The 22,047-nt window shown below is 54.6% G+C and overlaps 1 protein-coding gene across 1 annotated transcript in view; it reads left to right on the top strand.

The window, feature by feature from the left end:
• LOC109287778 (probable cation-transporting ATPase 13A4) overlaps positions 1 to 13,007 on the top strand; it is a 70,395-nt gene extending 57,388 nt beyond the window's left edge. The window contains exons 21-32 of the mRNA XM_019503066.1: positions 1,411 to 1,533; positions 1,856 to 1,935; positions 2,973 to 3,015; positions 3,423 to 3,532; positions 4,255 to 4,351; positions 4,891 to 4,963; positions 6,476 to 6,650; positions 7,521 to 7,735; positions 9,715 to 9,803; positions 11,067 to 11,147; positions 11,955 to 12,174; positions 12,235 to 13,007. Of these exons, the coding sequence (XP_019358611.1) occupies positions 1,411 to 1,533; positions 1,856 to 1,935; positions 2,973 to 3,015; positions 3,423 to 3,532; positions 4,255 to 4,351; positions 4,891 to 4,963; positions 6,476 to 6,650; positions 7,521 to 7,735; positions 9,715 to 9,803; positions 11,067 to 11,147; positions 11,955 to 12,174; positions 12,235 to 12,350 (1,422 nt within the window). The 3' untranslated portion in view covers positions 12,351 to 13,007. The remainder of the gene's footprint in view (positions 1 to 1,410; positions 1,534 to 1,855; positions 1,936 to 2,972; positions 3,016 to 3,422; positions 3,533 to 4,254; positions 4,352 to 4,890; positions 4,964 to 6,475; positions 6,651 to 7,520; positions 7,736 to 9,714; positions 9,804 to 11,066; positions 11,148 to 11,954; positions 12,175 to 12,234) is intronic.
• Positions 13,008 to 22,047: the final 9,040 nt, after the last annotated feature.

Below are 22,047 nucleotides of genomic sequence, written 5' to 3'. Positions count from 1 at the left end.
ACACGGCACGCTCTGGTGGGGTGGTGTTGCCAGGGGTGAAGGAGGCTGCACAGTGTCAATGCTGGTTTTCTAGACTGGCCTCAAGGATGACTTGACAAAGCCACATTAAAGGTTTGGCCCAGTCCACACTGAGCACCCCCTCATATTAGTGGAAGCCAGTTTCCCAGTGATTGCTCTGCACAACCTGTTCCCTAATGCAGTCTGGGTGCGTCTACACGTGCATTTACATCACATTAAATTTGCTGCACAGTATGCAGAAATAGGCCAGCGTCTACACACGCAGGTATTAAAGTGCATTAACACTGTGTGTGGTCTGACTTGAGACTAAAGTTAGTCCCAAGTCAGTCCATACACACAGTGTTACTGCGCAGTAAGGCATCTACACATGTGTTACTGCGCAGTAACTAATTGGGCATAAATTTGATACCTGCATTATGCAGGTATCAAGTTTATGCCCAAGTCAGTGTAAGTTGCCATAGTTACTGCACAGTATGGGCATGCACATGTAGACGTGTGCTTGTACTGCACAGTAATTTTCAGTTACTGCGCAGTAATTTAGGTTGCTGTGCAGTAAATGTGCATGTGTAGATGTGCCCATGTGTAGGGGCTTACAAACAGCGTTGGAGGAATAACCGGGGATGGAGGAGGTCCCAGGGCAGGGCAGAAGCAACGAATTGAAACAAAGGTTCAAACTACATTACAACGATGTGCTGTGCCCAGCAGAGCGTGGGTCATTGGTGTTAAGAAATTATATTAATTAAACTTCTACCAGCAAAACTGGGGCACGAGCCTATGATTCTGTCCCTTTCCCTGCCAAAGGCGGGTGTCAGACTGAATTAGTGACAATCTATGGACCCGATCTCTCGCTGTGGGAGTTGGGCCTCTGGGCAGAGATGAGGGGTGTGAGGAAATGGCTGTAGGGGCCTTGGCATCTTTGGGCTCCCACCTCCCCCTAGTCCAACTTGAGCAGCATTCCCCACACTGTGGGGGAGGCATCAGACAGTGCCTGAGAGACGGAGGCTGATAAGAGACAAATATTTATGTACAGTGCTTGTAAGACCTGCATCATCCTTGTACCTGTACCTGGAACTGTTGTACCCATTTTACAGACAGGGAGATTGAGACACAGAGAAACAAAATGCCAGGTCTTAGAGATATTTAGGTGCCTAACTCCCACTAATTTAGGTGCAGATTAGATGGGAGTGAAACATTTTTCAAAAACCTTTAAAATCCAGCTGCAGTGCCTTGCCTGAGATCATGCAGGCAGTCTGGGGGAGATCACAGACTGGGGCAGATGCTACAAAGGCCCCAGTTTTGAGCCCTGCCTTTCCCCCCTATGCAGTGCAGCACCTGCACACACCGGTGTAGAGGCAGCCCCTCGCATGGAGATAACTTTGGCCTGATTTACAGGAGACTGGCAGTTGCATCGAAAACAGGGTCAGATCCAAAGCTGGATGCGGTGGTTACCATTTTGCCATAAGTGGGAAATCGTATCAGGTCATAGTCCAGCACTGCAGCGATTTACTCCCAAGGGTAAGTTCTGGACTGTTGCAAGGGCTGATTTGCAGTCGTACGATCCCCAGTGATCTGTCTCTGGGCAGAGGACTGCACAGCCCACCTAGTCCTCCGCTCCCCCAGTGCGTAGCGGGGACGCCGTGTAGATTAATAAGTTCCCCTTCCTGGGTGAATGCTTCTTGTGAGGCCCTCTGTTTGTTGGTCCCTCTCTCCTTGGCTCTGTCTCTCCAAGTACAGGGGAGTTGTCCCCACTCCTTCACCTTGAAAACCACCCCCTGACTTAAATCAAGCGTCTTTCTTAAAAAGTGCAATGAAACATTTTGGATCATTCTCTTCCCAGCTCCTGCTGAACGGGACCGTCTTTGCTAGGATGTCTCCTGGTCAGAAATCCAGCCTCGTGGAAGAGTTTCAGAAGATGGGGTAAGTTCCCTGCGAGCATTAAACCGTTCATAGGACGCATGCAGAGTCCTGCGCGGAAGAGGAAACATTCAGAGGCACAAACGCTAAACGGGGAGTGAGGCTGGGCTGCAGCACCGCCGTGGAGGGCCTGAGGGTTGGAGGGGATTGCAAGCTGAATACAAGTCAATAGTGTCATCTTATTCCTAAAAAGGCTGGTAGCATCCTGCTAATCCAGAAGGGTCACATGCAAGCCCCAGGGACTCTTCAGCGCTGGTGAGGCCTCACCTGGAGCACTCGCTCTGTCCAGTTTTGGGTCCAGAACTGGGAAGAGCAAAGCCACAGAAGAGCTCTAGGAAACTTGATTTAACAGGTTGTAGGAACTGGGAGTCTTTAGCTCAGGGCAGTGGATGGTAAGAGGGATTTAGTAACAGTCTTCACGTACAAAAAGGGTGGTTTTAGAGAGGTGAGTGATTCACCACTCCCATAATCCCAGGGCTCTGGACATGGAGGGATGAGCTGAAACTGCGACAAGAGACCTAGGGTGGAGGTTAGGACGAACTTGCTTGCTCTGAGAGTGGTTCAGCCCTGGAACGGGCTGTGCAGGGAGGCTGTCGGATCCCTGTCGCTGGGCTGGCTCCAGGCAGGGCTGGACTAGATGTGGTGTCCTGAGGGCCCTGTCAGCCCAACTTTTGTATGGCTCCAGGGCATCTGCAGTGTTACAGCCCTGCAGAGGCTGGGGTATTCAGACCGCTTAACCCACTGGCACTCTGTCGTCAAGTCCCAGTACACAAGTGAGCCCAACAGTAGGAACAAGGGGCCTGCACTGGTCTCCTACCGCCCACAGCACTCAGCAAACTGCACCCAAGCTAGCAGGACTGAGGGAGAACTTCAGAAACTCTTCAGTGTGGACACAGCGGAGGACAAACCCCGCTTGGGACCACACCAGGGCTTAGTCACTCAAAGCAGCTTGCACCCATGCACCTTTCACAACTAAACCCCCGCTGGGAGACAGGGCTTGTGGGACCCAGCACTGACAGGCACGCTGGCTTGTTTTGCAGTTATTACGTGGGCATGTGTGGAGATGGAGCCAACGACTGTGGGGTGAGTGCCAGCCCATTCCCAGGGGATTTTCTGAGTGAATGCAGTACCGGGGGAACGTCCCAGTGTAAACAGGTCTGGAGACAGAGGCTGACACAGGCGCTGACCTTCAAGGGGACCCACGCCCAGGGCCAAGACCCAGGCTGTGCAAATGTGAGCCCCTGGACACCATCCATCTCCCGTCCCAAGACAATGGGGCTACCCTCCCTGTCCCAGTCTTTCAGCGGGTTTTTCTCCAGCACTTGCAGGGCTGGTGGGACAGGCAGCTGGGGGTGCAGGAAGCCCAGTGAGTGTGACCCTTGTTGCTTCCTGGCCCTGGGAGGCCCTGCGGGTACATGAGTGTGCAGGCTGGACGAGCGGCTGGCAGGCATTGCTGGCGCGCAGGTCCCAAACAGGCACCTGCCTCACAGGCCTTGAAAGTGGCGCATGCAGGGATATCGCTGTCGGAGCAGGAGGCATCGGTGGCTTCACCTTTCACCACCCGAACCCCCACCATTGAGTGCGTGCCCCAGCTGATCAGGTACGTGCACAACTGCCTCTCCCCTCCGCACACCGGGGTCAGGCAGAGCGGACCTCCCTAAAACCCTGAGCATCGGCACCCAGCAGTAACTTGGAGAGGGCTGTCTGTGCGGTCTGAGGGGATTTTTGCTGCGGTAGATGCTGGGAGGTCTCCCGCAGCTGAGCAGGAGCAAGAAGAGATGTCCCTTCATGACACAGTGAGCCAGGGGCAAAGCTAGGGAAAGCACCTAGGTCCTCACCCACTGCTCTGACCACTGAGCATGCTGTCCTCCCTCCCCCCGCGCTCCCATGAAATAAACCTGGATGGTTCTGGGTTTGCTCTTGAAGTCCACAGTCTATTTGTCTGGGCTGGAAAACAGCCGGGGCCTTGGCATGGCACAGCTGAGGCAGGCGAGGTCTTCCCTGGCTTTGGAAAGCGAGGGGAAGAGTTTGCAATGACCCCTACTGCATTTTCAGTGTGCCTGATGATAACCACTAGGTAATCCTGTCCAAGGTGAGCACAGACCAGCTTTCCCATCCCATCTCCCAGCCCTCACTCCCGGGTGCATCTCTGCTCACATACACGTTGCTATTGGCTTCTCCAGTTATAATTGCTGCTCTCTTGAGCAAGGCGCAGCAAGATTGGGTCCCAGTGCAGCAGTGAAGGCATTTGTGAATTCCCTTCCCAGCCGGGCAGATGCGCAGGTCTCTTAACACCTCCCATCTTTCCTCTCCCCTGTGCAGGGAAGGCCGTGCTGCCCTCGTCACCTCGCTCTGCATGTTCAAGTACATGGCGCTGTACAGCATCATCCAGTACCTCGGTGTGCTCCTGCTCTACTGGGTATGGCTCCGCGACCCGGAGCTTGCTCCTGAGAAATCGGCAAAATGCTGCTCCCTTAAGGGAATGGCCAGGATAAAGCTTGGCGCTGCAGCAGAACAGGGCAAACCTATACACCGAAGCAAGGGGCAGGTGGCTGTTCCAGAGAGGGCAGAGGCAGAGACTGGGGGGCAGAAGACAAAACCTAGGTGTACAGGAGAGGGGAGAGGCTGTTTAGCCAGGCATTAAAAGAAAGCCAGAATGGCCTAGTGGCAGGTTTCTGTTTCAAAATCACTGACAGCAAAGAAAGCACATGCTGCTTCAGACCAGCACCTCTGATCAAATCACTTGGAGGGGGTGCTAGCCTGACAAACAAGCGTGCGTACAGCAATGGGGTGCTCTGTTAGGAGGTTCCCACATTATCTGGCAGAACAGCATTCCCCTGGGACGTCAGAGCCAGCTACAGGGCACCTGCCCCATGGAAATCCTGCAGCTTTCCAAAGACACACAAGCCTTCGGCAAACGTCTGATTTAAACTTGTTTTCTTGCCTTTCTCTTTTCAGCAACTGAACTCCTTTGGGATCTACCAGTTTTTGTTCCAAGACCTGGCTATCAACACAGTAATTGGTGTCACAAGTAAGTCCCTTCTAGGCATACATGAGAAGGGGTCTCAGTTAATTCCCACCATCGTGGAAGTGCTTAATCCTGCATGTTAAAGAGGACAACCCCAGAGGGCAGGGAATATCATAGTCAGCAGTGCAGGCTCGGTCTGCAGGAGGCGGAAAGGGGCGAGACTTCCGGGGAAGTCCTGGGGCTAGGCTTTGTCACCTGGTCAGCCGGGGCTCTCAGGAGCTGGGAGAGTGGATCATGCAGAGGAACTGGATGAAGCGGAAAGGAAACTTGCACCTCTTCCAGCTCTCTCCAGAAGGCAGGAAGGTCCCCAAGGCCAGGGAAGCCAGGCCCAATGGGGAGAGCAGAGAAGCACTGTGTGAAGCCTGGCAGTAAGTCACGGCTACTGGGTCAAAGGCTCGTGTTAGGGATCACTTAGTCCAAATGCAATTCAGCAGCGCTGAAAGGGTCCTCGTTGCACATTTAAATCCCTGTGGCTGCAGCTTACTATCCTGTTCAACCAGCCAGCATCCCCGCCAACGCTGAGTATAGTCAGTGCCAGAGTCAGTGCCAGCCACATGATAAGTCTTGCAGTGAGACAAGGGCTCTGCCGTGGGATCTGCAGCCCCCGGCAGTGTACGATACAGCAAATAACAAACAGACCGTGCACGTGTGCGTTTAAGTAGGAGTCCGAGGGAGCAGGCGCAGCGTAACAGGCACGCTGCATTGTGCTGTATCTTGCTCCTGTGGACGCTGGCAGCATCTTTCCAGCCAGCATTTTCCCAGACTCAGAGATCAGGATTACAGACTCGCCTCCCAGCTTCTTGAAGCCCAGCTGTAGATGCACAGCTCTAGAAAGACAGTAGCGAGGGAAATGAGTTTTACTTGCGAAGGAAAGTGGTGCAGAAACCGAAGGCAGTGACAGGTCATAAGGACGTGCCAGTTATCAGAAGCATTGGGAGAGGAAGCCGAGGGAGGGGGGAGGGAAGCCGAAACAAGGCAAGTCAGATGAGGCAGGCAGAAGCAAAGCCTCGGAGAGTTTCAAGAAGAGCGAGTCCCGGCATGTGGAGGTTGGGCTCCTTCCCCTGAGCGCCAGGGCATGCGGTGGCATTTTGCACAGCTGGGGACACATCCTGATTGCACCAGCCTGGGGAGAGCCAGCCACGGCACTTGGTGACACACGTCAGCAGCTTCCTCATCCCCCGTTTTCTCCTTGCACCGGGTCATCAGGACACCCTCGCTGCTGTGCCACTCCAGCGCCAGGACACCCCTTTGATGCCCGTGTGAATTAGGGAGAACCCCAATGAACCGGGTAGGCAGGTGACAGGAGAATCGGGATGTTTCCAACATCTTCCTGGATGTCAGCTGCTAGTAATTAGTCCGATACGACCAATATTGTATTGGCTATTTCATCACTTACCCTACAGAGTTAGTTTATTGGCTGTGCCATAATTAGCCCTGTGTGGCAGATGCTGCATTGCTAAGCGGGGGTGGTTCTGGATGGACTAGTGCAGCTCTGTCTCTTTGTCCTCTGTGCAGTGAGTTTGAATGGTGCCTACACCAAGCTGGTCCCCTACCGGCCCCCAAGCCAGCTGGTCTCCCCCCCACTGCTGCTCTCCTTGGTCCTTAACATCCTCTTCAGCCTGGGCCTGCAGATCTGTGGCTTTTTGGTGGTCCAGAAGCAGTCCTGGTACTCCAAGGAGGATATCTCCAGGTGAGAGAGGTCTGCCACGGCCCTGCATGGACAGACGCGGTGGGACTGGCTTACCCGGATCTAACTGGGGAATCGGGGTGGTAATGTTTCATAGATTGATTCAGAGATTGTCAGGGGCTGGAAGGGACCTTGCAAGGATCATGCACTAGGCAGGAACGACAACTGGGGACAACTGCTCTCCTATGTTGTCTAGCACATTGGCCCAGCTCTAAAAAAGAGCCTTTGCCTAACACAAGAGGCAAGGAAATCCAAGCACCGGTGAGCTGCAAGCACACCATGCTGCAGACCTAGCCCAGATGGTATGTAACATGCACCACGATCCCACGTCAGTGCATCAGGATGCCGGTCTGAGCACGCACACGGGCACTGGTAGGGCAGCAGGGCACATGGCAGTGGGGGTGTGATGGTGCTGCAGTGCCACACTCAGTCCAGACCCCGCTGGGGTGACTCGCCAGGGCAGACCCCGGCTGGGGAGAACGGCTCAGAGGAGACAGGGGTCCCTTTCCTAATACAGGAAATCCAGGTTGCTTGGGCCTTTTCTAACAGCAAGAGGCAGGGCTGATGGGGTTGTAGCTGTGGTAGTCACAGGTCCTGCTGGGGCCATGGAGGAGGAGGTACGTGCAGCCGTTTGGTTCGGTACCGGTGTAACCAGCAGCAGAGAGCTGGGAGCTGGAGCCGTGTTCTCACAGCTATGGCCCAGGAGGCTGGGGAGCTGTTCCCCTGTCTTAGCCAAGCCCTTTTTGCTCCCTGTACCTCCCTCCCCGGGCTGCCGGGGCTGTTCATTAGGGTCTGAAGGCCCTGCAAGTCCCAGCCGAACAGGGACAGAGCAGAGCAGCTGACCTTGCTGACCGTGGGGTCCCTCTCCTACAGCGCCTGCCTCCCGGGAAATACAAGCCTGGCAAACCATTCCTTCTCCAGCACCAGCCTCAACAGGATGGGGAACGCATCCCTTGGGCAGGAGGTGGACAACGGCTTCAAGAGCTACGAGAACAGCACGGTGTGGCTGCTGAGCACCATCAACTGCATCGCGGTGGCGCTGGTGGTCTCCAAGGGGAAGCCGTTCAGGCAGCCGGCATACATGAACTGTGAGTACGGCGGGGACACGGATATGCGGTGGTAACGGGTTTTTAATGGTTGAACTGGGAAAGTGTGCTTTGATCTGCCAAGTTGGACCAACAAGGGCTGCTTGGCAGAGTGTTGGAGGTAAAGTTGAATGCGTGCACATAAACATACACACGTATATACATACACACAAACACACACACACATCCATCCATATAGATACATACATGCATATACACACACACAAACGTACACATATATCCATACACACACACACACACACACACACATCCATATAGATACATACATGCATATACACACACACAAACGTACACATATATCCATACACACACACACACACATCCATATAGATACATACATGCATATACACACACACAAACGTACACATATATCCATACACACACACACACACACATATACATACATGCATATACACACACAAACATACACATATATCCATACACACACACACACACACATATATACATACACACACACACGCACACTTTTTTTTTTGTAAAGAAGAGCTGTGAGCACAGCCCGCGGGGCCCTGTGCGACTGCCACAGCATCGCCAGCCCCATAGTCTGGGAGCTGCTAGGGAAAGCCTCAGCTAAAGCTGCCCTGGCCAGACCATCCCAGTCCAGGAACCCAGAGCTAGGGTGCTGGATCCATTTTTGGGTGCTTGTGGGAGGATTTTTGGAAGCACGTTCAGGTGCAGGAGAATGAGTTGTACAATCGTAGACAATGAGGACTGAAGGGAGCTCAGGAGGTCACATCCAGTCCAACCCCCTGCTCCAAGCAGGACCAGCCCCAACTCCCGGCCAGTGGATCTCCCCTCAGACCTGGGCCTGCGGTTTGTGAACTGACCCAACAAGGAGCCTGGCTTGGTGCCTGGGCTGCACCAACGGGCCCTGCAGAAACCAGAGGGTTGTTCATGAGCTTGGGATGTCCGCAGAAATGACAGACCAGCAGCCCTGTGCCCTGTCAGCAGGCAGGCCCTGATGTCTGCTCATCTGCTTGAGCTGCAGAAGAGAAGAGCCAGCGCTAATACAATACCCTGTCCCTGCCCTTGCTTTTGGGGGCTCACCGAGGAGCCCCGTCTCTCCGGCAGTGCTGCCAGACCGAGCTCCGAGAAGATTTGGATTTAGGGCTTCTGCTTGACTGCATCTCAGTGGTTAAAAGCAGCTGAAGCCAGAGCCTTATCAAAAGCCCCCAGTCCAGGCCCAGAGCAGTGATGGGGGTCCTGATGTGAATAGCTGACAAGCCCAAAGACTGACCCCCCCCAATAAAGCTCCTCCTGCATGAAGGGGCTCTGCTGACCCATCTTTGCTGTTGGGTTAGAGGCATTTGACAGTAGTTTTGTGAAGTGTTTAGATAAGGGATTTGTCTGGGATGATTTGCACAGGGGGTTGGACTGGATGAGCCCTGGAGCTCCCTGCCAGTCCCACTTTGCTGCTATTTCTCTTGGAGAAGGTGAAGCAGCAACACTGCCATGGTCCGTCAGCATTTATAGGCAGGCGAAGGCATGCCCCATGCCTGGACACTGGTGCTTGACATTTAAATCAGAAATAAGGTTTGCATTTCTAACAGCGAGGGACTCGCCCACGGGGGCAATTCACCTAGGTGTGTTCCTGGCATCTTTAAGATTTGGGGCAAAGTCCTGACCCCTCTGACTTCAATAGCACCAAGGCTTCACCCTGGCAGGATAGCACCCAAGCTACGGGGCTTCATGCAGGGGCCTCAAGAGGCCAAACTGGATGATCAGATCATTCCCTTCCTGCCTCAATATCTAGAGCTGCAAGGTTGTCTCAGCCCTTGGATGGGGCCAGGCGGAAATTTGCCTCCATTCATTCCTCTGTTGCTCCAAGTGCTTCACTGCTATGTGGAAATTTTGCCCTGCGTGTGCCGGGGAAGGGCCGGAGGATGCCCAGCCAGGGGTCCTGGGCCCAACCTGCTCTCTGCTTGCTTGTGTCCCCACAGACCAGTTTGTGCTCGCGCTGACCGTGCAGCTGGGCGTCTGCATCTTCCTGATGTTTGCTGACATGGAGGGTGTCTACTCCATCTTCGATGTAAGTGCGATTCCAGGGTGTGCGCTCGCTGCCTTTCCTTACAAAGGGCTGGGGTCACAGCTGACAGACGGCATGAGCCTTCACGGGCTTGGAAGCACTTCTGAAAGTGGAGGTTTTTTGCCACAGGGACTAACAGCTCCCGGGAGGTATCACATAGACTTGGTTCTGCGCATCCCTCCAACACAGCGGCCCTTCACAGCCCTACATGCCTGGTTTAGCTGCCTACAGCCCAGTGCCCATATTGCCAGACCCACTGCCCAAATGGGAGGGCTGGTGAGAGCGCCGGGGACGCTCCCCCAGCATCTGGGCATCAAGGTGGGTGTCAGAGCACAGGTGCAGAGAAGGACGGCCAGGGGCATGGGCAATGGTCCCCAGAGAGGAGGGGAGCTCCCCAGGGAGGGAAGAGCAACACCAGAATAAGAGCAGACATGGACACACTGGGCACCCCTGGAGCAAGGCTGTGGGCTTCAGAAGGAGCAGGGGGCCAGGAAGCCAAGTCGATGCAAAGAGGGATTTGAGGACATTTGCGAGTGGGATGATCTGGCAGGGGTTTCTGGACTGGCAGGGGCCTGGGTCCCTCCAAGAGCTGCAGCTGCTGGATCAGGCAGGGAGCAAGCCCAGAGAGCTGGGTTGCTATGAGCCCCCAAAACACTGCCCAATTTAAAGAACCAGCCACCAGGTACTAAGTTAAGGTAGTGTGGGTAGGGATGATGTGGTTGGTAATGCTGACAGGGGCCTAAAAATGGGTTTGGGACAGCTGTCCTGGCAGTCGTCTCTGTGTGCGGGGAGCTGCTGGCTTCCATGAACGCTGCAGATCAAGCCTCAGCCTTGGGGGAAGAAATAGAGAGGAACTGGAGAGAAACCAGCCCTTGGATCTGAGCATGCCTGCACCGGTGACAGCACCGGTCCCCTTGGGAGCCAGGCCTCCTCCTTGAACAGGCTGAACCCAAACCGAAGTACCCATCCTGCTGGGAATCCTGGAGGTGCATAATGCAACGTGGACCTCTGCCCTTTCCTATGGGAAAACTCGTGCAAAGCAGGAGCTTTGCTTTCTTGCCTCGCGACTCAGATACCTGCCATGTCCGGGCTCCTCTGCCAGGCTTCCCTCAGGATAGGTAACAAGGTGACCCACGGCATCAGCTCACCAGATAGTAGCAGATGCCTACGGTCAGACAAGACGCGGTGCCCCGGTGACACGAGATCCCACGTGTGTTTTTGGTGCCCGCGTGTCGTTGACCGTCTCCCCTCTTGCCTTTCTCCCAGCTGGTGTGCACGCCGCCCGTCTGGAGGGTTTCCATGCTGATCATGCTGGCCATCGCGTTCGCTGCGTCTCTCCTTGTAGAGGTGAGTACGCTCGCTTAACTCCTGACACGAGCAGAAAGGGCCAGACCCCAGCAGCACCACCAGCACCTCTGACCCCAGCCCTGCTCCAAATGGTCCGGGGCAGACCCTGCTGGGCTCTGCCCGCTGCAGCTCTGTCCTCTCTGGGGTGCACAGGGATGCAGGACCTGCTTCCCAGACAGAGGAGCACTTGCATTTTCCTCCTCAGTTCAGGGTTTTTTACCCCCGGGGCCTGGGCAGCGTCACATATGCTGCACTGTGCACCGAGGGAAGTGCACCCGGATCCGGAGTGGTCAGACCCCCACTTATCCTGGGGCATCTGGTGCGGGAGATGCTAGCACATGGCCTCTTCACGAGGCGGTGGGGAGCCAGTAACAGCCTGCTTACGCTGAGCAAACACTATCCCGGGATAGGAGCGGACGCACTGCACCCAGGCCAGTGTGACCCTTTCTGGTAGAGTTTTGCCCTGATTTTCCTGGGGTGATTGTACCGGCGCAGGGATATCCACGGTGTGTCCACGCCTCTAAAGGGCTCTCTCATCCCTGTGGCCCCTCACCAACATGGCCTGAAGTAGCATCTACCACCGACGGAGACATGGGAATCTCCTCTGACGTCAGCAGGGCTGCAGGGGCCTGCACCGGGCAGGAGGCTTAGAAATTGCACGAAGTGGTTGGTCGTGGGCTGCAAGAGGGAGGTGTCTCGGCAGGATGGAGTTTGCCCCTGCGTTCCCACTATTGGTGCTACATCCTGGGGGGCAGAGAAGCTGTTCCCGAGTCCCCGGGATTTGACTGTCGGTGCTTCCCTGCACAGGAGGCCGTCACTGAGAACCGAGCCCTGTGGATGTGGCTGAAGACCTGCTTCCGGTACAAGTCCCAGAGCCGGTACCAGATCCTGCGGCGCCTGCTGTCCCGGGACCCCGCCTGGCCCCCTCTGAACACAACCACCTTCTCCGAGGCCACGGCGATCCCCGCGGAGACCGACGAGGTGGCGTACATCAACCTGGCATTCAACAGCAATGAGAAAACGCTCAGAAGGGGACAGCAGGGAGACGCCCAGGGCAGGACCGTGACCCACCATGACAGGGCCTGTCCTCGGGGGCTCGCGGCCCCCGCCACAAGTAGACACAACCCTGCGCTTGCCACTGAGCATCCACACCCAGACCCTCTCTGTGTTACATGGTACAGCGGAGGCAGGACACGGCTCTAAATCAGGCTGTGGTGGCATTCAGGTAATACCATCATGCTCCCAGCACCCAGCCCCAGTAAACCCTGGCTGCTGGCAGCTGGGATGGGCTGGCCGGGACTGGCAGGCCACCTCCCCAAGCTGCACCGTGTGCTCTGCCCTGATAAGGACCACAAAGGGAGTCTCACGTGTGCTGCGGGTTTAAGCGATGTTGCAGCAGTGCTGTGAGACTGCTCTTTACCTTCCCATTAAAAACCTATTTTCCAGAAGTGGAAGCAAAGAGCTCAGAGGACGAATGGTCTCAGCAGCGTATCCTGGGCTGTTTTATTCATTTCTGGGGGATGTGTTTTTTTAAACTGATCTTTGCAAGTCAGTGCTTTTCGCAGTCGTGCAGACGACTTGGACCAAAGCAGGTGTCAAGGGACCAGGTGCTTTTCTCCCTGCCTGACATGTGTCTACCCTGCCTTGCTTGCTCCTGCCAGCTCTCCCAGGAGGGCCCGGCAGGAACTGGCCTCAGCTTCCTAATCCTGTCCTTGCTACTGACTTGCTGCAGGCATCGGGCAAGTCCTTCACCTGCTCATTTTCTGTCCCAGTTGAAGCACACACGTGGCATTTCCCTGCTTCATGCTCCAGGCCTCATGCAGAGGGATAAGGTTCATTAAAGAGCTGTTTGAGGCCAGCTCACATGTCCCCAGCTCTCAGCCACCTTCCAGGTCCCTGTCTGGTGCATGCACATGAGGCTCACAAGGCCAAACCAGCTAATCATGGTCAGAAGAAAGGTCCCTAGCCCGGTCCCCGTTCGGCTTGGCTGCTTCACTCCCCAGCCAGATCCAGCCTTTCCCCCAAACCTGGGAGCAGGGCCGCGCTGCTGCAGTCACAGAACTGGAAGAGGGGTTTTGTTATGGGTTTTTTTTTAATTAAGTTTGGATCAAATTGCAATGACTGTTTTTCGCTGCCTGTTTTCTCCCACACCAAACTGTGAACCGTTTTTACATCTTCCCAGATCACGCAAGCCCTGTTGCTTGAACCACGTAACGCTTCTTCCCAGTGTCAGGCACACGTGGCAGGAGCAAAGGGAGGCAGGAGACCACGCTCGCAGCCCAGGAGACAGCGAGGTGGCAGCAGTGCCCTAGTGCTCAGAGCTCTCCCCTTTTCAACCCCTCTTTTTGCATCTCCAAGAGGTGCCCAAACACCTGGGCGTGCAGCCCGGACAGGCAGGTTCTTCACAGCTGAGGCCAGACAATATTCAAACAGCTCAACCCAGAGCTGGGCTGGCCCAAGCTGTGGCCACACGGGTGCAAAAAAATGCACGCAGCCCCACCCAGGGATGCCGGTCTATTCCCATGTGACTGCCAGGTGTAACCACTGCTTGGCTAGAGAAGCCTCCCCTGTGCTAAGCTCCATCTCTTTTCTGCTGAAGCTGGGCAGGCACATTACTGTGCTCCCCCCCCGCTAGGAGGTGGCACTCCAAGCGGAGATCTCCAGCCTGTATGTGTGGTGCCGATTGTTCCTCCCCAGGTGCATCACCTTACACTTGTCCGTGTTAAACCCCATCCTGTTCTCCTCCGCCCATTCTTGTAACCTGTCTAGGTCCAACTGTAGCCTGTTGCTCCCCTCTATTGTGCCCACATCCCCCCACATCTTAGTGTCATCAGCAAACTTGAACAGGGTGCTTTGCACCCCCTCATCCAAATCACTGATGAAGATGTTGAACAGGGCGGGCCCAAGGACCGAGCCCTGTGGGACCCCACTTCCCACGTCCTTCCAGGTCGAGAAGGACCCATCCACTACCACCCTCTGGGTGCGACTCTCTAACCAGTTGGCGACCCATTGGACTGTATGGGTGTCTACGCCACAGTCCCCCAGCTTCCTAATGAGAATGGGGTGAGAGACAGTATCAAAAGCCTTCCTGAAGTCTAGGAAAACTATATCCACTGCCACCCCTGCATCCAATGATTTAGTGACCTGGTCGTAAAAGGCCACCAGGTTGGTCTGACAGGACCTGCCGCTGATGAACCCATGCTGGTTGCCCCTGAGCATGCCGTTCCCTGCTGGCCCCTCCTGGATGTATGCCAGAATAATTTTCTCGAACAGCTTGCCCAGGATCGAGGTAAGGCTGACTGGCCTGTAGTTCCCTGGGTCCTCTTTCCTCCCCTTTTTGAAGATGGGAACCACGTTGGCCCTCTTCCAGTCCTCCGGCACCTCTCCAGAGCACCACGAGTGTTCATAAAGCCGTGCCAGGGGACTTGCAATGACCCCAGCGAGTTCCTTCAGGACTCTAGGGTGAAGATCATCCGGGCCGGTTGACTTAAAAACGTCCAGCCCCTCCAGAAGCTCCCTAACTAAATCCTCACTCACTCTAGGCCCAGGTGAGCCTCCCCCAGGGCCCAAAGGGGGCCCAGCAGGGAGGTGGCAGTTCTGGTCCTTACTGAGGAAGACAGAGGCAAAGAAGTTATTAACACATGGGACCAGACATGATGGCCCAGGAGTTCTTATGTTTAAAGGACCCAAATGCCCCTAAAACTTTATAGCATCCAAAACCCAGCCCTCCATGTGCATTTAAAGACCAGCACCCACCTCTGCTTTCAAGTCACCTTGTGTCGGCAGGGAGCAGATTGACCTCAATAGCTACGGCAGAGTTATTTTCTCGTCTACTCCCAGCAACCGCACACCATGCAAAGGGAGTTCATAGGATCCTGGGAAAGTCGGGCTGGAAGGGACCTCATGAGGTATCTGGTCTGGCCCTCTGCTAATGACAGGATCCCCCCTATCCAAACTCTCCTGGCCAAGGGTCTATCTTAAGTCCCAAGTTGCAGGGAAAGCCAGTGAGGTGCAGGCAGAGAGTTGCGTTCCCGTTGCCAGACCTGGGTCACATCACCCTGTAACAATGGGAATAGACACGTACGTGCGCTTCTACCGGGGCAAAGTCTCTACACGCCCACTCACAGCGAGCACCACAGATCTTACACATGGCATCTTAGAATAGCCTAACACAGCCTGAATCATTCAGACTAGACTAACCTTTGCACTCGGACAGAGCCGCCCCGCACGGACCTCGACACATGTCCCAAACCCTCATCCATCCACTTGCGAGGTAAGGAAGGGCAAAAGACAAGAAGAGATGGAGTTGGTCCTGGTCACCTGGGAAGGCGGCGTGACAGGGCAGGAATTTGAACCTGGATCACCCAGGTGAGGAGACAAGATGGCACACGTGGCACCAGGCACCTGCGTTTAGGCAAGTGGCTGCCCCGCACCTGGTACGATAGCTAGCTTCTCCCAGGGACCAGGAGACCGGCTACAGCAGCAGGGCCAGGCCAAAGAAAACCACGGGAGTCATTCAAATGCTCTAGCCCCCCCCTGCAGACACCTAACATGCATGGAAAGGTTTGCTATGCCCAGTCCAAGACCCCTTGCAGGCCCTGCCTTGCCCACACTTCAGGCCCCCCAGCCAGCCCGTGCCCTGCCCTCCGTACAGACATGGGTTTCCCCGCAGCTCTGCTCCCGACAGCCTGGCTCGGCGGTGCGGGGACTCAGGTGCTTCTCACCCCTGTGGAGCTGAGGGAAGAGCTTCACGCCTAGCCTATGATGCAGCCAGACGAAGACAGCAGCAGCTGGGTCTGCAGCCCAGAACTGGCCTGCGGAAGTGCTGGAGAGAGGGCAGTTGAGGACTCCAAAATCTGGGAGGGTAAGTGGCAGGTCTGTGCTGTGCTCGGCTTCCAGAAGGATGCTCGATACACTGGCCTTGCAAAGCACAGACCCCAGTAGCCTGGACACAGAAGGCGATCACAAGCAAAATGCCACCCGAACAAGACCGCGCACCCCCGAGCAGCACTGGCCTGCAGCGCTTCTTGCTGCAGCTCCGAGAGCCGCCAGGCTGGCAGCTAAGCAGGGTGTTTGCACTGCTCCCACAGCTAAATTCCCAGTGTGTAATTACTGGGATTGCAAATCCACAGTGGGCCAGACCCAGAGGTGGGTTGCTCAGCCTGTGAGAAGCTGCACAGGCCAGTCTGGTCCTCCAGCTGACACCCTGCGGCTAAATGACACGCCCAGCATCACACAGGAACTCAGTAGCAGAGATGAGGAGCACCCAGCTCCCCCTGGCACCACTGAACTGCATTAACTGCATTAACCACCCTTGTCCTCTTGCACCCGCCTACCCCATTCACCTTCCCATCCCAGTTTCTGCAGCCAGTGCAACCAGGGTGCTACCAGGAGCCTCTAATCCTACAGCTGATGGATCTGACTTGGTGCCAGGTCACCAGACGGGGCAAGGCCCTGTGCACCTTCATGCCCAAGGCTCGGGTTGGTTTGCTGCATTGCCCATTTATGCCCAGGGCAGGGCTCAGCTCCCGTTGGGAGTCTGTGCTGCGCCACTCTCGCTGCCCCGAGGCGTCATGGAGCCAATGTGCCCCTGGTTGCCAACACGTATTTCAGCAGTGAGGAGTCCTGCCCTGCTGCCAAGGGGCGCTCCCACCACCCCAGGACAAGGCTAAGCCCTGAGGTATGAGGCAGGGCAGGGTGGGCCTCCCAGAGCTCAGCTTGTGTTTGCAGCTGCGGATTAGCCTAGCCGCTGAGCACACAATGACCAGGGGAGGAGCAGCAGGAGGACAAGGCCTGGCTGGCTGGCATGGGACTCAGCCCTGCATGAGCCCGAGCCAAGGGCAGGATCATGTGCAGGGCAGGTAAAGGAGGGGTTTGGAACAAGACTCTGCCCAGGTTCCTCCCTAATCCTCAGCCATCAGAGGCCGCCACCTTTGCTCTGCAGTGTGCAGCTTTTCACGCCTGTTCAACCACTGTCATTAGCCGTTGCAGGTACCTGGGCATGTTTGTACCATCCCCGCAACCCCCTGGTATCCTGCTAAGTCCCCAGCTCCCATGGTATCTAGTGGCAGCTGATTAGGAGAACAGCATCATAGCGATGCAAGGCTGGAAGGGACCTCAGGAAGGGTCCAAGCCCTGCATGGCAGCTGCTCAAGTGCACCTAGACCACCCTGAGATGCTTGTGGGAGTCGGGCTTAAAAGTGTTCAGTGAAAGGTTCCACAGCCTCGGGGACGACACATCCAGCATGTCAGCAAGTTAGGAAAATGCCAGATTTCAACAGCCAGTTCAGCTATTTTTGCTAGGAACTGGGCTGGTTTCTTCTGGTCCCTCCCGCGCCAACTCTCGAGCACGCTTGATCCCTGTTCCCTTCAGAAACTGCCTCTTGTGTGTCAGTGTACTGCTGCCCTCCCATCTTCTCTCGAGGAAACAAAGCCATTCCTCTTTCAACCTCTCCTCTGGGGTCACTTTTCAGAGCCTCTTATCCTCGCTGTTCTCTGGACTTGTTCCATTTGGTCAACATCTCTCTTTGCGGGGTGCCAGAGCTGCACACCGGGCCCCGCTCACGAGTGCTGGGAAGAGCAGTAACTCTCTCCTGCACCTTTTGCACGACTCTCCTGCTCTGCTAGCACTGAGCACAACCCCCCACCTCAACGGTCTTTCTTTTTGGGGGATGACTACCATGTATTCTTGACTCTAGTTTGATGGGGGGGTCGCTGTAGACCCAAGCTGCTTTCTGCAGAGCTGCTACCCAGACAAGGAGGGTTGCAAGGGATCTCGGGAGGTTGCATCGAGTCCAACCTCGTGCTCCAAGCAGGACCAGCCCCAACTACATCAACCCAGGCAGGGCTTTGTTGAGCCGTGTCTTGTACCCATGCCTCCGATTCCTCCTGCCTGAGGATAGCACTTGGTCCTCTTCTGCACTGGATTCCACCTGATCCTTGCAAATTTATCATGCTCATTTTCAGCTCTCATCCTTTCCTCCAAAGAGCTTGTCTCCACAGCGTGGCGCCTTCTGCAGATCTCCTAAGTGCACCCCTATTCCAGCATCCAGCCCACCAAAGGACATAGACAACAGGCGTTCGGCTCGGGACAGACCCCTGCTGAACTCCATTAGAGCCGCCTTCTCCATTTGACAGGACCACTGACCACTCCCAGACAACTGATTTCCAGGCGGTTGTGGTCCCACATGCTGGTGATGACGGTTAGGCCATGCTTCGTTAGCTTCATCACGCGGGAGGGGGTTTGGAGCAGGGGGTTGGACCAGATGTGCCTGTGGCGGGTGCACAGATCCCACCTCAGGAAAACAGCTGGGTATTCGTATCCCACTGCTATTTCCACCACGTGAGGCGGGCCAGTAGGGGGCGCTCCTGCATTGAGCTGCCCACCTCCCTGCGCCGGACCACCTTCCAGGCTCCAAATGCCTCCCTAGGGGCGCCTTATGTCCAGCCGACCCCTCTCTCGGAGCACGCTCGCTAGTCTGGGGGTAACGTGCCGCCACCACCCCGAGAGTGGACTGTCTCGGCCCTGTATCCTTGGGGAAACACAGGCCTAATAGTCCTATGGGTACTCGACCCAATACAGGCACTTGGGGTACTTCCCCAAGTCCGGGGGCAAAAAGGAAAGTCTCCCTTAGTCCGCAGACCTAAGGGGTCTCTTAGGCATAATTTAGACCCACCCCTCAATAAGTCTCCCACACCAGTCAAAAAGGAGAACTTTATTGATTACAAGGGGTAGGGTAAACTAGGGTACAGGATTGAGCAATATCTTAGAAATCCTAAAGAGCAAACAGTCTGGCTGTGGTAGCCTTTTGATTACGCATCTAAATTACTGCCAGCTAGATATCTATCAGATCTCGAGCAGCTTACTCACACACTTCTTCCAGAGGCTGATGAGATCCTTTCTAGTGTCTGGCTGTTCCTTGTTCATGAGTTTTTGGGGGAGAGGGCCCTTTCCGATGTTTATGCTCCTCTGAGTCCCCCCATCATGGCTCCAGCCTCACCTCATGGCCCAAGAGACTGCCTTCTAGGCCATCCCAACTTATATAGCCCCTGTGACCTCATTCACCTGGTCCAGTGGAGGTCAGCCCCAGTTGGCTGTCAGCCAACCAATTTGAAATACATCGCCTGTTACCGGGCAGATTCCAGCTCCCCAGGTAGAACCCCTCACCCAGGTAAGTGATGCAAGTCACGTAGGCAGAGGGAGCAGGTTTCCCCCTCCCTCAGGAATGCAGCCAGCTCCAGTTCCCTAAAGAGCCAGGCTGAGGGTGTGGTCCCCTGTGTGCTGGGCCCATCCTAATTTAATGGTCACAGCACAGAGATTTAAATCACAGTGTCACAGGGCAGAGATTTTTGGGGAGAAACCAAGGTGGCTTTCTGCCACAGTGACCTCCTGAGGTCCCTTCTAGCCCTCAGGGGCAGCAGTTCTGCAAACGGTTTTGCACAGCTTTCCCTCGGCCCCTCTTCTTCACCTACAGCTCTTAGCTTGACACCGTCAGCCTCTTCACGTTCAATTTTCCAGGTCTCTGATGTTCCCTCCTGAGCATCTCTGGACCCTGCCCTCCTCACTTTACAGCCATGGGGATGGGGTAGCCAGGATGGCAGGCTGCATCTAGATGACCTAGCCCCATTGATTTATGCAATGACATGATGCTCTTCGTGGGTGGATCTGGGGTCTTGAAAAGTGGGGGTGACGTGCTACAGTGCATCATCCCACATAGCACAACACTTATTTCTCTCCAGGTCATGAGAAAGTAGGAGCTTTGCTAATGCACTAGTTAAAGGTACAGCTCTTATTCATGTTTCAGGGGTGTTGACTGTTGCTGTGTTGGCCTAAGGACATAGGCAGACAAGGTTCTTTGGTAAATGTGATATCATTTATTAGAACAACTAAAATAGCTGGAATAATTGTTCTTTGCAAGCTTTTGGGTACAGACACCCTTCTTCAGGCAGAGAGAGTGATTAGTCAGATGCATTAACCGACATCTAGTCATCCTGACGGTCTTGACAGTGCCTCCAACTCTTCTTATCAGTCCTTTCAAAGTGAACCCAGAAGATATTGGAGAACGGCATGGAAAGAATTGGGCAGACCAGCTCAGGGTGTGCGCCAGAAGGGAGCAGGTCTAGCTGAGAAACAGGCCAAGAGAAGGAAGCTGGGAAGCAAATAAAGAGAAACAATAGAGCTTAGGCAAGCGCAGAGCCCAGGTGGGGAAGGGACGAGCACAGGGATGAACTCACAGACACTGGACAGGGAGTGAGCATCACCAGCCTGCAAACTGAGGTCACCTTTCAGCTGTGTTTCCAATACAGAAAGTGCTTGCCCCTGAGACCAACCTCTGGGCCACAGCTGGCTGCCACCACCATTCCCATCGCAGGTGGATGCAGACTGAGGTGCCTGGACTTAGCATTTCCAAGTGGTTTCACCACCCATGGGGACGGGCCGTCTTGGCACTAAACACAGCATGCTGGTCCCCATGCAGCCAGTGTATCGATGGGGTGTGGGACACCACTTGCCATCCTGGGGGCCTGCCCTAGTACTTAGCTATCCTTAAAGATCAACAGTAATTCCCAACACAACCTAAATCTCCCTGACTGCAAACCAACCCAATTGCCTCTTGTCCTTCCCCCAGTGAACACAGTCTGTGTAGCAGACTTTGAGATATGAGAAACCTGGTACCCGGCTTCCCATGTCATCCTCTCCTGTCTGGGAAAACAAGCCTGGTACCTTCAGCCTCTCCTTCAAGGTCACATTTCCCAAGCCCATGCTCTTCTCTAGGCTCCCTGTTTACTTCTTTCTTACACCGCAGGGCCCAGAACTGGAAACAGGCTCCCTGGGCCACTACTTCACCAGTGCAGGGGCAACAGAAGAATCGCCCCCGTGTCTTATCCACAATGCATTTCTTTAATGCATCCCAAAACGGCATTTTCCTTTGTGGCACCGCTGCGTGGTCCACCATCAACCACCCTAGACCCTTTTCTGCAACACAGCTGCTTCACCACCCCATATTGCACATTTTGAGTACCATGCCCTGGATTTCCCCTCCATAACGTAGCACTCAGCACTTGGCTTCTTTTGCATTTCACCTTGTGATTTATCAAGGGTATTTTGAATGCCAGACCTTTCCTCCGATGTGCTCCCTGCTTGAGGTCATTCCAGATTTCACAGGTGTACTCTCTAGTCCATCATCCAAATGCTGAACAGAGTTGGGCCCAACCAGACCCCTGCTCAACTCCAGGTATGGTTGTAGCAAAACCCCCAGTTTTTCTTTTTTTTTTTTTTTTTACTTTAAAATGAATTCCCACCCCTTCCTCAACTATTTCTGACTTTTTCTCTCCCTCTCTATTCCCTATAGAGTGAGCTAAGATATAGGATAAGCTTCAGCATTTTATTTTGGTAGCAAGTTGTATTTGTTTTGTTTTTTCTTTATATTGTATAACTATTATGTTTATATTGATTTTTACTGTTCTATATTACTGTTTTACTGATACTGTATGATTTAGGTCTACATATGCAAGTTAGCATAAGTTATGCCAAGTTTCCATTTTGTTTATCAAGTCTCCATCTCCCCATGTCCTGTTGTATAACCTATGACTCATACCTACCTCTCCTATGTAACTTGGTTCCTGAATGAATAGGGATGAATGAAGGTGCTTGAGAGACAATGGCAGTAGGTCTAAAAATATCTCCCTCTGAATGACCAAACCATCAACACCAATGCCTGGACCAAGGACCCGGCCCTTGGAACCACCCACAGCATTCAAGACACAAAAGATGAGGCAACCCATCATTGTGCCAGGCTGCGCGTACTCAGTGAGAACACCTGGAGCCTCTGGGACAGGACTGACCTTGCCTGGACAGGCCCTCCCCATAGGAGATCAGAGGTCGTCTGCCCCATAAAAAGGG

The sequence above is a fragment of the Gavialis gangeticus genome, unplaced genomic scaffold (assembly GCF_001723915.1).
Source record: "Gavialis gangeticus isolate Ggan-Ray unplaced genomic scaffold, GavGan_comp1, whole genome shotgun sequence".
NCBI classification, from domain to species: Eukaryota; Metazoa; Chordata; order Crocodylia; family Gavialidae; genus Gavialis; species Gavialis gangeticus.
The sequence above is the reverse complement of the archived record's forward strand: the minus strand, read 5'-3'. Positions and strand labels throughout refer to the sequence as shown.